Genomic DNA, 15,098 nt, shown 5'->3' with positions numbered 1-15,098 from the left:
GTAGTTCACTTATAGGGTGGTATCGTGTTAAGTCATTCTCACAGTCATCTCTTGGTATTTGCAGTCAGACACAAGAGATGACATGCCCAAATTTAAATATGAAAATGACTAAGAAATTAGTCATTTCACTGTAGCATACACTTGTTTCTCTTTTGTACCTGTAAGAAGAGCAGATCTTGGATGACTTAGGACTTAGAAAATCCATTCTGGGACAAACAAAAGCCCGAGCAGTAGAAAGACAAACAACTCTATTTAGACAATTGGGTTTATTCAGCCTAAAAGAGCCCTAACGTTCAATCAGAAGGGGATTCACAGAAAGGCCATGGGAGAAGCTCCTCGGGCCCAGGGCAGCACACGGGCTTTGACCCTAACCCCCGGTGTTTATGTCCTGCGAGGGGAAAGGAAACCTGAGTGTAGCAGGCTTGGACATCACCCTGCTGCTTTTTTTTACTGCCTTTCTTTTGATAAGCAAACCAGCTGAGGAAAGCCCTGGTACGTTATCCGTGTGACGTACTGGCTGGAGGGACAGTCCCCGCTCTGCCGCGCAGCACAGTGCCTCTGGCACCTCATCTGGCGCGAAACGCGGCTCACGACAGCACACACAGCCCCGATGTTCTTTGCAGAGCCTTCTTCAAAGTTTATTTTTCAGACAACATCTACACTTAAAATGCAATTTGTTCTACCTGAAGTTAAAACCATGCAGCAAGGATATGTTTAACACTATGGTCTCTCTTAACTCCTCTAAAATAAACGGCTCTTCTTTTTTTTCCCTTCCTGAAGTTTGATGCAGAAATAGAATCTGGAAAGGGAAGAGTCATTGTGTTGTTCTAAATGCAAAAGCCCAGGTTGCTTCACTGAAAAACGTGGAAAGGTTTGTTTCTGTGCTGCATGAGCTATTTTAACTAGCTGCACACTCTAAAAGACTATGTGGGATTAAACTGCTGTTGCTTTTGCAGAGGGAAGCACATGGCACAGAAAAGCGTGTGTGCATTTCACTGGAACGTTTCCATTTTCCCTCCTTTTTGGAACATACAGTAATTTCAATTTCCCATTTCTACCACAAAAAACATTAAGAATAAGAACTGGGTTTGCAATGATGTTTTAAACACAGGAAAACAGCGACAACTATAAACTTTCCTATTTTTTAAGTATATAAAGAGTGTACAAAAGATTGTTATAAAAAATATTTTGTTTCAGGCCTTATTTTGTGATAGTCTGATATTACTCATAGAAATGCTAAATGTTTATCTGATGGCATAAACTTACATAATACTTCAGCCTGTATGCTTACTGAAAGGATTATACTTAGGTAATTATTCCAAAGCCTCACAGGCTTGTGTTTCTTTTGGAATCAAGTGAAATCTTCTCAGTTTAGTCAGATACTCATTTCCCTTTGCCACAAAAAGCCCGAGTGCGTAACTTCTCAGTGAGCCTTTGAACATCTCGCGCCTGAGTTCAATATTTATGAATCCCTTCTGTAACAGGCACCAGAGAAGGGTTCTGCATGTCACTCGGGCTCACGTCATAGCCCAACTTCTTCATATCCTTGGTCACTACGTTGAAGGAAATGGTCACAAAGCCTTGAGATCGCACCCTCGTTACTAGAAGAAAGCAGACGTGAATAAAACTGGTTAAGAGAGGTTTTTGAATGATTGTACCCAGGCTAGATTGTTCTCAGCAGAACAATTATTCTTTTTTTATCAGCGGAAGGGGGACAGCCAGGCTGTGGCCTGCTGTCGTGCAAGGGTTGCAGGCAGGAGCTCCCAGGGACTTACCTTCTCTTCCTTCTCCCTGCGCTACCACTTTGGGGTCAGTGAATTCCGGACGTCTCCCTGTGAACCAGCTTGCAGAAGAAAGTAGAAAATAAGTAATTAATTGGATACGTTCACTAGTGTTTAGATTTGATACAGTTCATTATATGCACGTTAAAAAAACAAACGGGGGAGTTCAATGAGACTCCCAGCTGTTGATTGCAGTATAGTTCTGAAGACCGATTTACTTTATTGTTGATCTACTTTGATCAAAGTTTTGTCTCTCCAAGGAAAAAAAATGAAACCGATTTCATACACATTATGTTAAATCCAAGTTATTTCTGGGCTAGACAGAAGCCTTCTATGGCAAAGATGTTTTTGAAACTGATTCAACTCTCGATTACCCAGTGACAGAGGCTTGGATACTTTGAATACATCAGAGGTGCACATAATACAAAAGTATATAAAGTCTAGATTCTACAGAAAGGGTATCATAAAGAGAAGAAAAGTAAATCAGTTGAATCCTGACTGTCAGGCACAGAGATTCCCAAGCTCACTCTGACCTGAAGTGCTCAAGTACCAGGAGGCTGGCCCTGCACAAGGGGAGGGTCTCTTGGTACAGGCAAATGACAACTAACAATCATCTCACAGATCATTCAGACCATACTTAAGCAGTACAATAGAAGGAAAACACCTTAATAAATACCCTCAGTTGCTGTGTATAGACTGCTACTTGGGAAGGGATGTGTGTAAACAAGACAAAGTTTACAGCAAATGCATTCCAGATGGAAGAAAAAGTAGAACTGGGAATTGTTTTTCCATGTTTTGCCTTTGCTTTGTTTTCCAGGTTGCTCTTAATGTGGCTATCCTTCAAGAAAAGCCCTGAGCTACACTAAGATTTAGGGCTGGACTGCAGCACACCTTCTTGTGTCCAGTGACAACTAAAACACTCAGGAAAATTAGTCTAAGTAGTGCCTCTGCAAGTCACGTCTGACACGAATCAACTTGTGGAACGTTGAGCTGCCACTCTACAAGAACTCATAGATCAGTGTGCTCTGCTGAAATGAGTTCTTTTTCAAACCAAGTGATCAAACGTGAGGATGAAAAAAAGACAAGTTAGCATTACTGCAAGCAGGTAGTTAACAAGTTTTAAGAAAGCTCTTCAAAAGACCTAGGCAACTAAAACCATGATTTCACCTACAAAACTATCTGGTTATGATACAAAGTATTCACATGAATGCACCAGTGAGTAGCTGGATATGACTAAGAGCAAGGAGGACTTTTTTTTTTTAAAAAAAAAGCAGCCTCTAATTATTACCTTGTAAACCTCTGGAGCCTAGATGTGGACTCAGGAACAAACATAGCAATGGTTCTTGTATGCCTAAACCAAACGAGAAGCACAGAACTTAAGAAATGAACCAAACAGCACTGGCAAGAATTCTTATAAGGTACCAGAATTTCAGACACAACAGACCTGAACGTCTCAAAGTATAGCCCTTTTCTTTCCACAGAGAAAGGGTTGGTTTGCATAGGAAGAGTGTGGTAGGAATGAAAGCTTATGGGGGAGAGGTAATGTACTGTGCTTCATATTTGGGATTTCTACATGCCAGTTTTGACTTTACAGTTGCCTACAGGATTACCAAAAATTATCTGATAACCAGGGGCTGCTGCTAGAAAATCTGTGCTCTTTGTACCAAACGGACAAGATATGATAAGGAGATATGGGAACATTTTTATTTCTGAACCAACACGGTAACTGGAAAAAGGTCTCCGTTTCAGTCCCGAAAGACACGTTGTCACCTCACCTGCCGGGTGTGAAGGGAACATGAACAGCTCCATAACCTCTGACCACATCGTTTCCAAAAAAGTCAGGTCCGTAGACGCTCACTACGATCTGCGGCCCTGCAAACAAAGTGTGTGTGAGAGGGGGTGCCTGGTCTGCGAGCTGGATCCCACCACCCCCAGCACTCACAGCCCGACGGGTTGGTGCTCTTGAAGGTAATGTCGATGGGGAAGTTCCAGACCAGTGTGGTGGGCGCGACGTTGCTCTTGGAGGTGATCTGGGAGATGCCCTCCTCCAGGCCCTGCGGGGAGAACGTGGGATGGGCCAGGGGCTGCACTGAGCCCATCACACGCGCACTGCCTGTGATCCCGGAAAGCGGTAATTAATTCACTCTCTAAGACTCAATTTTGGAGTTTTAGAAAGCAGGCTTTCTTTATTACAGTGCTGGACACACAGGGGGAGAGGTCCTCCTTGTGTGTGTGTCTGGAAACAAAACCAACAAGCATTTCTACTACCTTAATCATACCTATTCATTGCATTGTTATCATACCGTTGTCCTACTCCTAACTTTTCCAGGAACTCATTAGCATATATTAATGTCTCTTGCACGTGCCTGTTGGAGACTTCAGGTAGTTGTTGGGGGTCTTTAGATGAAGGCTCGTAGTCTTCTTCACCGTGTCCACCAGCTGACTCTTCTGTGCAAATGCAGCCCTGTGCTCACATGTATCTTGTTCTGCCAAGCTGCCCTGGTCTGGTTTTGTTGCCGATTTGCAGCTTCCTTATCTCTACGTTTCTTTGCACCTGCACCTGCATGGCTGAACCGTCTCAAGTAAGATTATTTATGAGTCCCTCATCCTACAGTTATTCTACCTATTCCTCAAAAGATCAGCGTTTGTGTGGTCCCATCTGCAGCCCAGCGGTGGAAACAGCTTAAACTGATCTCAATAACTCGGTTCTACAAGTATCTGCTCCCTGGCAATTTTAGTTCACGGGGATCACCTGGCGGCAGGCTGGGTCTGAGGGGCGCGCAACGCGGCCTTACCGCTGTGGGAACCCAGTCTTGGCCGTAGACGAAGCAGAACTTGCAGTAAAGGTCGTCAAAGCCCGGGAACTGCGGGAGAGAGGGAGGCTGCGCTGCGGGGAACGGCGGGGGCTGCGGGGAACGGCGGGGGCTGCGGGGAACGGCGGGGGCTGCGGGCAGCCGTCCCTGAGGGCCTGCCCGCCTTGTCGGGGCGGAGGCCCGGCCGGCCCTGCTGCCCTCCGGGCGGCGCCAGGGCCGCTCGATGGCCCCGGGAACCGAAGCCAAACGGCGTGACCGGCCCCCCCCCCCCGCTCACCTGCCCGCTCTCGATCTGCCCGGTGACCGCCAGCAAGAAGACGCTGGGGCTGCCGGCGGCCGCCATGGCGCCGGGCGCGGCCCGCCCGCCGCGGGTTGCCGTGGTTACGGACGGCGCGGCGGCGGGGACACACCGCCTGGGCGGACGGCGCTTCGCGGAGCTCCCGCCCCCCAAAAGCGCGGAAATTCGCCCCAAAACGCGGGCAGCCCCCAGCCGCATCGCCTCGTGAGCACCCCCCCACCCCCCGCCTTCTCCAGCAGCGCCGCCCGGCCGCCCCCGCACCCCCACGGCCTACCCGCTGCACCTGAGGGGGGGGCTGATATTTCGAACTTTCTACATTATTATTATTTTTAAATTACCCTATCTCAACCCCAGTAAGCCCTTTTTAAAGCCAAGCCAAGGCACTGCGGCCTCCTCCTGGCAGCAAGCACCGAGGACGTGGCCACTAGATGTTGCTGCCGGCCAGGCCGAAGCTGCTCCATCCCCTTCCCGGAGCCATGAGGTATTTTCCAGGCAGGGAAGACGTTCGGGATCGGTGGGAAATGGTGCATTTTGTGGTGTCCAGAGCTAGCCATTTTGTGGTAGTCCTTGCTAGCCAGGCTGCTGTGAGGAGAGGGGGAGGCCGGCAGGGTCGTTTGTGTTGGTGGTGCTGTTGTCTGCATGTGGCCGCCCATATTGCGGGAAGGGGTGGAAATGGGATTGTGCTGGTTTAATTAGCCTTAATTAAAAGGAAAGGGTGAATTCTATGGTGTAAACAAGGCAGACCAGTACGCTGAGGCTCTGTGGAGCTGAAACAGCTGAAATCTGCTTCTTGGCATTTTCTGAGGCCGCCCCGTCGGGGCTCGGCATCTTGGCCACCATTTGCTGCGGTTCATCCCTTCTCCTCCTTTCTGCATCCTAGACCGTGCTCCCCTCCTCGGGAGCGATCCAGGGGGGGTGCTTTTTTGCCACCAGACCCTCTGGGGAAGGATGGGAAGAATGAAGGAAGCTCAGCACATTTGGGTTTCCCGTGCTGTGGTTGTGACGAGTCGGAGACCTTTCACGCTCGGGCTGAGCAGGGATGCACCTCGCAGGGCTGGGACAACACTTCGGTCCTTGTCCTCATCCACTAGCTCCGTTTTATCTCCCTCCTGGCAGATCTGGTGGGGATGGCTTTGCTGCTTTGGCTCCCTGCAGTGCCACACAGCAGACGGCTCACTGCAGGTGTCTTTTCTTAAGGCAAAGGGACACCCCGGGGTGGCACCTCTGCTGTTGAAAAGGGTGGTTTATATTGGACTGAAAGTAGACTAATGTCACACTTCGTGCTGAAAAATACCTTCCATCTTCCTCTAGATGTATTCTCTGTCAATAGCTATTTCAACTCGATTGTTCAGATTTTATTTGAATTTGTTTCTTTCTTTAACATTCAGCAAACAGACTTGGCCGAGAGAAGAATGGAAGAAAAGCAGGAGGGGTGGGAGGGAATGGCTGAAATTTTAGCCTTTCTCCCCTGCCCCTCAGAAATGCTTCAGAGAAAATAATTCATTTGAACTGAAAATTATCAGGGGGGCAAATAAAGCAGTTCTTGACCAGCTGTCCAATGCAGCTAGCAAGGCTGTTTAATTAACACTACACTTGGCTACCAGCTACCTCAGAGCTAGCTAAGAGCCAATTTAAGGATGTTTTTCTTGCCTGGCAAGTGATATACAACTGCTGGAGGAGTTAATATCAGCACTGGGAGACCTGCCCCATGGCAGAGAGAAGGCAGCAGGGCTATTCAGCAGCTCTGAGTCATCTGTACCTGCTTGTTGAAGGACTCTGTCCCCTCCCAGTCATAACGAGACCTTTATTTCTTTCCTCCCTTGCATGCCAGTCTTGTTCTAATTAGCTGCACTTTTAATCTTTGTGAGTAGAATAAAATCCCAAGCAAGGAAGCATTTTTACCCTGCTGGAAAACTTAATTAATGATCCATCAGAGAGTTTGATTTCCGAGCATAATGAAAACTCGTGGATTGCGGCGATTCCGTGGGTGTTATTTAACGATGTTGCTATTTCTCTTGGCCACGTAAAACATTCACCTCTTCTCTCAGCCTTGCCCTGATCCTGTGAGATGTGAAGGGACTGGCGGGAAGCCTCCCTGGGGCGTTTGGGGCCTTGCAGGGAGGAAGGGCACTTGCCTGCTGCTCGCTGACTTGTCACCTCTTGCAGATGCTGTGCCCACGTCGGGTGCCGGCTCCAGCAGGATGACTCCTAGTCCCTTTAGCCCTGCCTTCCTCGCGCGGGGCGTGTTGAACAGCTAAGGAAATGGATGTTTTCCTTCATTCCCAGAAAGAGCCAGACGTTGGAAAAATTCAGATTTCTTGGAGCTCTGTCACTGAGAGCTCCTGAATCAAGCCGACGGACCTTGACCTGACTCCCAGAGCCGAGCGATGCGCTCCCGGGCAGGCTGGAGCGCGGCCGTGCCCTCGGAGGTTTCCGTTGGGGTTGATTCTGCTCTCGGGTGGGTGAGGGCTGAGCTGGCCCTCGGGCGCGGGGACGCTGGTGGAGGCTCTCCTCATCCAGGGACACGCTGTCAGGCAGTGACAGAGCCGGTGGTGTGGACCTCGGGCCATGCCTGTTGCCCGTCACCCCGTCTCTGGGCTCCTTCGGCGTAATTGCAATAGCAGTAGTAGAGCCTTTGATGGGAGTGGCAGGTCTGGGTGCTGCTGCTCGCTGCTGCCTGGGAGAGAGCACGCTCCAAAGTCCTGTGCGGCGGGGAGATACCCAGAAATCAGGTACTTTGTCATCATTACATTTTCAAGTACGATTAAACCAAGCCCGGGGCTGATTTGCTGCTTCCAACAGGCTCTCGGGGAAGGTGGGCGAGACAGAAATGACAATACAGTGGCACAGCAGAAAAGTTTATTTTTAATCCCAAATATTTACGATCAACACCTGCTAAATGGCCAGTGAAATACTTTTTATGGTGTCATTAATCTGCAATAAACCTGTTTTATTTTTAGACTGTTTGCACAACATTGCCAGCCTGACTCATCCCTGCCTGCATTTTATCTCTGCGAGGAGGCTGCAGAGAGCTTCCCTGCCCTTTGTCTTAACAGCCCGTTACTTCTGTTCTCAGGGCTCTTCCCACCTGCTGCTCAAATCAAACGGTGTGGAAGGAGGATATTCTCATAACATCAAGCGGCAGAGCCGAGGAGGATATTCTTGCTGTAATTCTTGCTGAATACATCTACCCGGCGATTTATTTTGGTGGGAAGGTAACTGGGTGAAGGCAGGTGGGGCGAACTTTTGCGTTGCGTGTCTGAACGCCACAAACCAGCTGGGAAATGAGGCCCGAGGGGTTACGGCTGCACCGGGAGGGTCCCTGTCACCCCCGGGGACAGCGGGGAGGGGGCTTTGCTGGGATGGGGGACACACACCGCGCTTTGTAACCCGGGCAGGGTGTGAACCCGGGGAGACTCGCTCCGTCCTCAGCCCAAGCACGTTTTGCCAACACCCTGCCCCAGAGCAGAAAAGCGGGCCAAAAAGCCAAAGCAGACATTTCAGTATTCAGTATTCTGCTCCCCCTCGTTACGCTGGGTAATTTAGCAGGTTGGGGTCCAACTCTGACACCCCTGTGCCCGTGTGGCCACCAGCCCTGCGCCAGGCAGAGCACCACTGGGTACGGGAGGTATCGCTGCCAACAAGCTGTGAAATGTCCAGTCTTCTATGAAGAATTAATTTGTATAGGAACTTGTTACCATTTGTGAGATTTTTTTTTTTTTTTTTTTTTTTTGGTGTTAATGAGGAAAATTAATTAGTGACTTAGTCTGAGCCAGTTAGAGTACATGAACATGCAGGCAGGAAGGGGGGAGAGGGTGAAGAGGCCCGGAGAAGCTGATTCCCAGTGGTGCCATTGGATTTGATAAGGGCAAAAGGAATAAGCAATAACGGGGCTCTGGGGAGGGGAAGAGAGGATGTGAAATCCCTCCTGCTCGCTGGCCGCCCGCCCCGAGGGTCGCTGCGTTTTCAGGGGACGACTCGGGTGGGAAAGCCACTCTCTGCTCACGCAAACCCTGGAAACGTTGCCACAGGCCTTCGGCAGCTCATGTCTCTGAGAGGGGCAAGAAGGAATCAAAAATAAGCCCTTCCAGGGGATTTCAATCAAATATTCTGGTTTCTTTCCCGTGGTGTGACATAATGAGGGTTGCTGGCGTTTAGTCTTTCGCCATGAATGTTTTTTTTTTTTTTTTTTTTCGCTGGGTAGCCCAGTGGCCGCAGCTGGAAAAAAAAAAACAAAACAAAACAAAACAAAACCCCAACCCTGACCTACAAGTGAGTGAACACGAGTGAAGGGTCCCGGCCCGAGGAGCAGCCCAGCCTGGTCACAGGCCCGAGCTGGGTGTGAAACCCTCCTGGAGGCATTCGCTGCGCTCACCGCCGTCGAACCGGGGCGTACGTCTGTGCCGCCGCACGGCCCTCAGCCCCCAGCAGCCCCACTGAGAGGGCTACAGCCCCACCGGGGGAGAAGCGGGGCTGCCTACGGTAACACCGTTTTTCTGGCAGAGGATCGAGCGCCCACCCGGCGTGAGCTTGAGGGCCCTGGCAGGGTCGCAGCAGCCAGGCGTGTTTTGCTGCTTAAAAAGCCCCAAAACAGACGCGGAGATTTCAGCCCCTCGGCCCGTGCTGCTGGTGCTGCGGCTCTGGCAGGCTGCACTGAAATGTCTGACTGAGCCCCGTCGTGTAGAAGGCGAGATGGCCCCAGCCATTAAAACACAGCCACGTATTGAAAGCTTAAGAGGGAAGGCTTAATGGATAAAGTCAATTTAATTATTCATCCTAAGAAAGCCTGTACAAATATCAAATCCTTATTAGTATTCATGTAACTTGTATGATCTCACAACACTGACAGATTAAAGGTTGTATCTAATTGCAGTGGGGATGGATTCGGAGTTGGTTGGTTCGTTGTTTTTTTTTTTTTTTTTTTTTTCTTTAAATGCTTTTTTTTACTCCCCAGCCTGATGAATTTCAGATCGATGGCATCTGAGATTTAACCTTGAAACAGAGACCACCTGAAGGCTCTTCAAGTCACTTTGTGATGGTTTCCTCAGCCCCTTCCTCAACATGGTGGGTTTTAATCCTCGTTTGATCCCCACTCCTCAAAGGCTGCCAAAGCTGCTCCGGGCAAGCCCAGCCCGACGCTCTGTCATCCCTGCCAGCTGTGGTTTTGCTGAAAGGGAGAACGGTGAGGGCAGCGTCTGGCTGACAAATGGACGCGACTGAATTATCATTAAAAATGCAAACTAGCAATCGATCCAATTAAATAATAATGACTTGCATTTATCCGGTGCTTTTCGCTTCCGATCTTAAGCAGCGCAACCCTTGCCGACAGCCCGGTGGAAATTGCTTAACATCACAGGGATTTCGATCAGCAGGAAAATCAACACCGGGCGCTGTTAAACTGTTTCTCTGTGCCGTTGATCAGGGCCGGGTTTGGCCTGAGGACCCAGCGCCAGGAGCTCGGGGGGGGGGGTTTGGTCCCTGAAAGTCCAGGTGACCGTCCCCAAAAGAGACATCGGGGAGCAATTGGTGGTCACTGTCTGGTCTTAAATAATTCAGTGGATAAATAATTCCTACGATTGCCTGTGGCATCGCGGGGCTGTGCCGGGCCAGGGCTCCTCTTGCTGAGGCTTCACCAGGGTTTATTCCCAACGCTGTAATAAACACCTTTCCCTGGTGGCTGCTTGCTCAAAGCTCCTACTCCATGAAACGTGTTGGTTTTAACAAATTAACCTCTTTACAAAGGAGATGGTTGGTAACGTCAAACCCACCCCCAGCACGTGCTGTGTATTTTGGGTGATGCCCACGGGTTTCTCCTGTGTCTCCCACTGCAGCCGCGCTGGGCTCTGGCCGCAGCGGCGCGGGAGATGCCTGTCCCATCCCGTCCCATCCTGATCCTGGTCCTGGCTGGGCGACAGGCAGAGGAAGCGCCTCTTTTACTGCCTTTACGTTTCTGCTAGCATAAAATAAGTAGCCTCTTGGCTGCTTTTTAGCCTGCCGGAGCCTCATTTAACGCGCTCCAAGCTGCAGTTCCCGCTGCAGGGCGAAGGCTTTGGGACCTGGCTCTGGGTGCCCCCCAGTATTCAGCCGCTTGGCGCAGGCGCGGTGCTGGCCCGTGGCCCGCGTGGGACAAACCTCCGGCCTCGTCCCCGCCACGCTGCCGTGGCCTCAGGCCTTTCCAAGGGGAGCCCCCTCTCCGTCACCACGCAGGGAGTTACCAGCAGCAGCCACCAGCCGCTTTTCCTCCAGCTCTGGGGCCCCCAGAGGGGGGATTTGGGCGGAGGGAGGGGGGACACACTCACACGCTGCCTTTCCCAGCAAAGCTGAATTATGACAGCGGTCCCACCCCAGGCAGCCTCCCCCTCTGCCGAGGGATGCGCCCCGGCGTCCCACGCGCCTCCAGGCAGGATTCAGCCCAGCGCTGGGGAATTCGCCTCCCTCCTTTCCAGTCTGCTGCTTAAACTGCAACGAGAGGAGTTTCCCGGCGTCCCCAAAGCGCTATTAATAATTAGTTTTATGGCGCTTTTCTGGAATTCCTCGCTATCCCACTGAGACGGAATCATTATTTACAGTAATCCTAAATGACTCTTAATTACGGCGGCGCAGGTGCTCGGAGGCAGCCGGCACGAAGCCGCTCGACATACGGAGGCTCACGGGCGCGGTGGGGGAGCGGGAGGTGGGGGCTCCAAGCGCCAGAGGGTTGGGGGGCTGCCGAGCTCTGGGAGCGGGATGGAGACCCGGCACAGAGTCAGGCCACGCTTCCAGTTTATACAGTTTAATACATGTGAAACAAGATACATTTCCTTTTGAGTAATGAATGCATAAATAACAGAAGATATATGTGAATGCATAAATATGAGGCGGCATGGAACGAACCAAACAAAAACGATTGTTTTAATTAATTTTTTTTTTTTTTTTTTTTTTTTTCCCCTGTATGTCTTTTTGCCGCCGCCCGGCGCTCAGGCTGACGGCGCGTCCTCGCGACGGGCTCGTTGCTGCTCTTATTTCACATCAGCTTTTCCATGGCGAAGCTGTCGCGCGGTGAGAGGGGGGGGTGGGGAGAGGGGGCAGGGACTGGAGGCTAAAAAAAAAAAAAAAAAAAAAACAACCCCCAAAACTGAAAAAAAAAAAAAAAAAAGAAAAAAAACAACCCAAAAAAGTGGTGTTAGCAGGTGACCTGAATTCCTCTAGAGGCTTCTCAGTCGGAGCCGGTGCCGGGGGGGCCGTGGGAGGCGAACGTGTCCTCGTGTGGGTGCAGGGGGTGCGGGGGGAAGACCGACAGAAAGAGTGCAAAGGGGACGGTTACGGCTGCCACCGGGGTTTCGAAGGCATTCTGCTACGAGGAGGACAAATCCTTAGCTTAAATGCTCACAAAGAACATCACCTAAGACAGCTCTTTATACCTTTACATACTGTATCAATAATTTACTTTGAACTGCAGTAAACAAAATACATTTCTTAAATAATTTACTATTTATTTGTTTTGTTTTTTTTTTTTTTTTATCTCTCTGTAAATTTAACTTTTTCCTTTTTATCGTCTTTTTTTTTTTTTTTCTTTGTAACACAAGAAACTGTGTTTGTGCACGTTAGTTCAGATTATTGCGACATTTAACCTGAATTTCAGTTAAGAAAAAAAAAAAAAAAAAAAAGCAACAGGACAGTTGTACAGACAAGAATGAATAACTTATTATTGCACTGGCTACAATTCAGTAGTGATTTGGTTTTGTTTTTTTTTTTTTTTTCTGTAGTTAGGGCAACCTCTAAAGTACAAAAGAAAAATGAGAGAGACGTCTAAAGCATCAGCTGTGAAAAGAAGCTGGTGGGATGATGATGGAGGGAAGGAGAGGAAAAACTGAAAGTGAAGAAAGAGAAACAGTTGGAAAACGAATGGCCGTAATAATTAGTTCCACGTAAAATCCAAGGAAACACCACCCAGTTGCAGAGTCACATGTAATGCAAAAAACAGTATTGTTTCTCTATAAAAATATGTGCATTATGAAGAGAGAGTTTTTGTGGGTATTTTTTTTTTGTCTTTTTTCCTTGTTTTGTATCTCACAAATACATTATTTCTATTTATATAGCTGCTGATATACAGACAATGTACAGCTCCCATCTCCTGGGCACTCCCGCGTAATGTGACATCTCTAAAAGGTGCCTTGTTAAAAGTTGAGCATCTTTAAAAAACCAAAACCAACAAAACCCAAAGAGAATCCCCCAAATTCCAACCGCCACGAGCCCGAATCAATGTGATTGAGGCCACGGAGGGGGGTGGGAGGAACGAAGCGACCCCCTGCATCGACTCCACCTTCCCTATAGAAAAGAAACCCCCAAACCGCTTTGCAAATCCACTCCCCCCACCCCGAAACCCATCACCGTTTCGTCCAGCCGTTTGTTTGGTTTCTTTTTTTAATTTTTTCTCTATTTGTTTTTGTTTGTTGTTGTTGTGGTCTTTTTTTTTTTTTTTTTTTCCTGGTGTGTGTGGGTGTTTTTTTGTTTTTTTGTTTTTTTGTTTTTTTTTTTTTGCAAACCTCCACAGCGCTTAAGAACAAGTGACTGCGAGAAAGGAGAAAAAAAAAAAAAAAAAAACCAAAAACCCAAGAGCAGCCACTCGCGGACCTGTGGCCGCTCAGTCCCTTCGGTTTGGAAACCCACATTGGTGTCAAGCCCTTGAGACCCCCCCGCTCCCCCCTCCCAGTGAGCTATACTGGGTCGTCTATGTCTTCCTCTGTTGCGAGAGTCACAGGAACCAAGTCCTGCTTCCGGAGGGGGCTCTTGGCGATGCCCAGGAGCTCTTTGCTTTTCTCGGCGTTGCTCCGCTGAGTTTTTAAGTGATCCGGCTTTTTCAGTTCGGCGGCGGCGCCGGGGTCCCCCCGGGCGTCCCCGCAGGCCGGCGTGGCCTGACCGCTGTCCAGGAGGAGATCCGAGAGGCTGCTCAAGGAGCCGCCGTCCAACTGCTCGAAGGAGAAGTTGGGGATGGTCAGGTGCTCCCCGCGGCAGGGGGGCTGGCCCCGGCGCTCCGCTTTGGGGGCCGGCTCCCCGGGCTGGCTCTCCGCGAGCTCCAGGGACTCTCTGTAAGCCGGGAACTCGCAGGACGGGGTCCTTCGCCGCAGCATGCTGTTCTCGGAGGGTTTGGTGCGCGAGGCCGCCCCGCCGTCATCCTCCATGGGAGGATCTATAGAAATGCAGGGCGGGCTCATCTTCTTCTTCCTCCGGGCTCCGTGGATGTACTCGGACTCCGCCTGGATGTGGGCAGAGGACCGGTGCTTTTCCCCGACAGGGTCCTCAAAGCTACAGTCCCCGTCGCTGATGGAGGGGCAGATCTCGATGGAGTGCCGCCTTTGGTCGTCAGCCCAGCTGGGCTTGTTGAGGAAGCCCTTCGTGTCGATGCTGTAAAACTTCTTCAAGTCCTTCTCCTTGCTGCTGCCCCTGGAGAGGCTGGTTGTGCTGCAGTTCTTGAGGGGAACTGGAGACGGGGCCGGGGAGATGAAGGGCGAAGTCGAGCGGCTCCCGGTGTCCGAGTGCTCCCCTCCCCAGTCTTTGGCCGAGCTGTTGATGTGACGAACCTCCTCGTCAGCCAGGTCGGAGGACTCGAAGAGGCAGCCCTCGGGGCTGGGAGGGCTGCCACCGGGGCTGGGCGTCCGGCTGGGGACACCGTGCTGGCTGCAGCTGTGCTTCCGCGTGAGCGTGTTGGGGTGACGATGCGGGGAGGATGGGGGGGAGCGCGGGGGGGTCCCCGGGAGGGAGGCAGCCGAGGGATGGAGTGGGCTGGGGGTGAAGGTGCTCTGGGGTGGTGTTGCTGATGGTTGTGTCTCTCCAGGCTCTGTTTGCAGGCTGTCCTTGCGGTCCGGAGCCTGCCCGTCCGCGGAGTCCGTTCGAATGGCCTCCTGGAAGGTGAGGAGAGAGAGGTGGGGCGAGAGCCTGGGGATCTGCCACACTGGTGGCACTTCCAGTGATGAAACATGGCACGTGGCAGCGTGGTTGGTGGGTGTAATGCACCCCGCACCACCCCATCCCTGTCCCATCATGCCAACCTTCTCTTTACAAGAGGGTGCAGTTTAGCTAACAAGCAGACCCAGAGCTTACGTGTAATCCTCCAGCTAAACTGTAGCATCCCTATGGAAGAAAGACTAGAAATTTGTCATAGAATCACAGGATGGTTTAGGTTGGAAGGGACCTTAAAGATCATCTAATCTCAAACCCCCTGCCCCG

General features: G+C 50.6%; 2 protein-coding genes and 1 long non-coding RNA gene across 8 annotated transcripts in view; 1 reads left to right on the top strand and 2 right to left on the bottom strand.

Annotated features, from left to right (window-relative positions):
* Positions 1-251: 251 nt before the first annotated feature.
* On the bottom strand, positions 252-5,162 carry B9D1 (B9 domain containing 1). 2 transcript variants are annotated; one of them, XM_042798780.1, is made up of 7 exons: positions 4,872-5,162; positions 4,577-4,645; positions 3,724-3,835; positions 3,557-3,653; positions 3,070-3,132; positions 1,776-1,843; positions 252-1,601 (listed from the first exon to the last, which is right to left on the bottom strand). In XM_042798780.1, exons 1-7 carry the CDS (start codon positions 5,088-5,090, stop codon positions 1,456-1,458), a joined length of 774 nt encoding a protein of 257 aa, XP_042654714.1. In that variant the 5' UTR covers positions 5,091-5,162; the 3' UTR covers positions 252-1,455. The 2 variants fall into 2 exon arrangements, with proteins under 2 accessions (XP_042654714.1, XP_042654715.1); XM_042798781.1 differs by lacking the exon at positions 3,070-3,132.
* Positions 5,163-5,259: 97 nt separating this feature from the next.
* On the top strand, positions 5,260-12,555 carry LOC116963517. Of its 2 annotated transcripts, none has more exons than XR_006165867.1 (4): positions 5,260-5,373; positions 7,969-8,107; positions 9,847-9,956; positions 11,853-12,555. It is a non-coding gene; the product is annotated as an uncharacterized LOC116963517 (long non-coding RNA). The 2 variants fall into 2 exon arrangements; XR_006165868.1 differs by having other exon boundaries at positions 7,969-8,125.
* CACNA1H (calcium voltage-gated channel subunit alpha1 H) overlaps positions 11,649-15,098 on the bottom strand; it is a 257,889-nt gene continuing 254,439 nt past the window's right edge. For all 4 annotated transcript variants that reach the window (XM_042798778.1, XM_042798776.1, XM_042798779.1 and 1 more), the window contains one exon: positions 11,649-14,773. In XM_042798778.1, the coding sequence (XP_042654712.1) occupies positions 13,589-14,773 (1,185 nt within the window). In that variant the 3' untranslated portion in view covers positions 11,649-13,588. The remainder of the gene's footprint in view (positions 14,774-15,098) is intronic.

Source organism: Tyto alba, unplaced genomic scaffold (genome assembly GCF_018691265.1).
Source record: "Tyto alba isolate M040663 unplaced genomic scaffold, T.alba_DEE_v4.0 Super-Scaffold_28, whole genome shotgun sequence".
Lineage (NCBI taxonomy): Eukaryota > Metazoa > Chordata > Aves > Strigiformes > Tytonidae > Tyto > Tyto alba.
The sequence above is the reverse complement of the archived record's forward strand: the minus strand, read 5'-3'. Positions and strand labels throughout refer to the sequence as shown.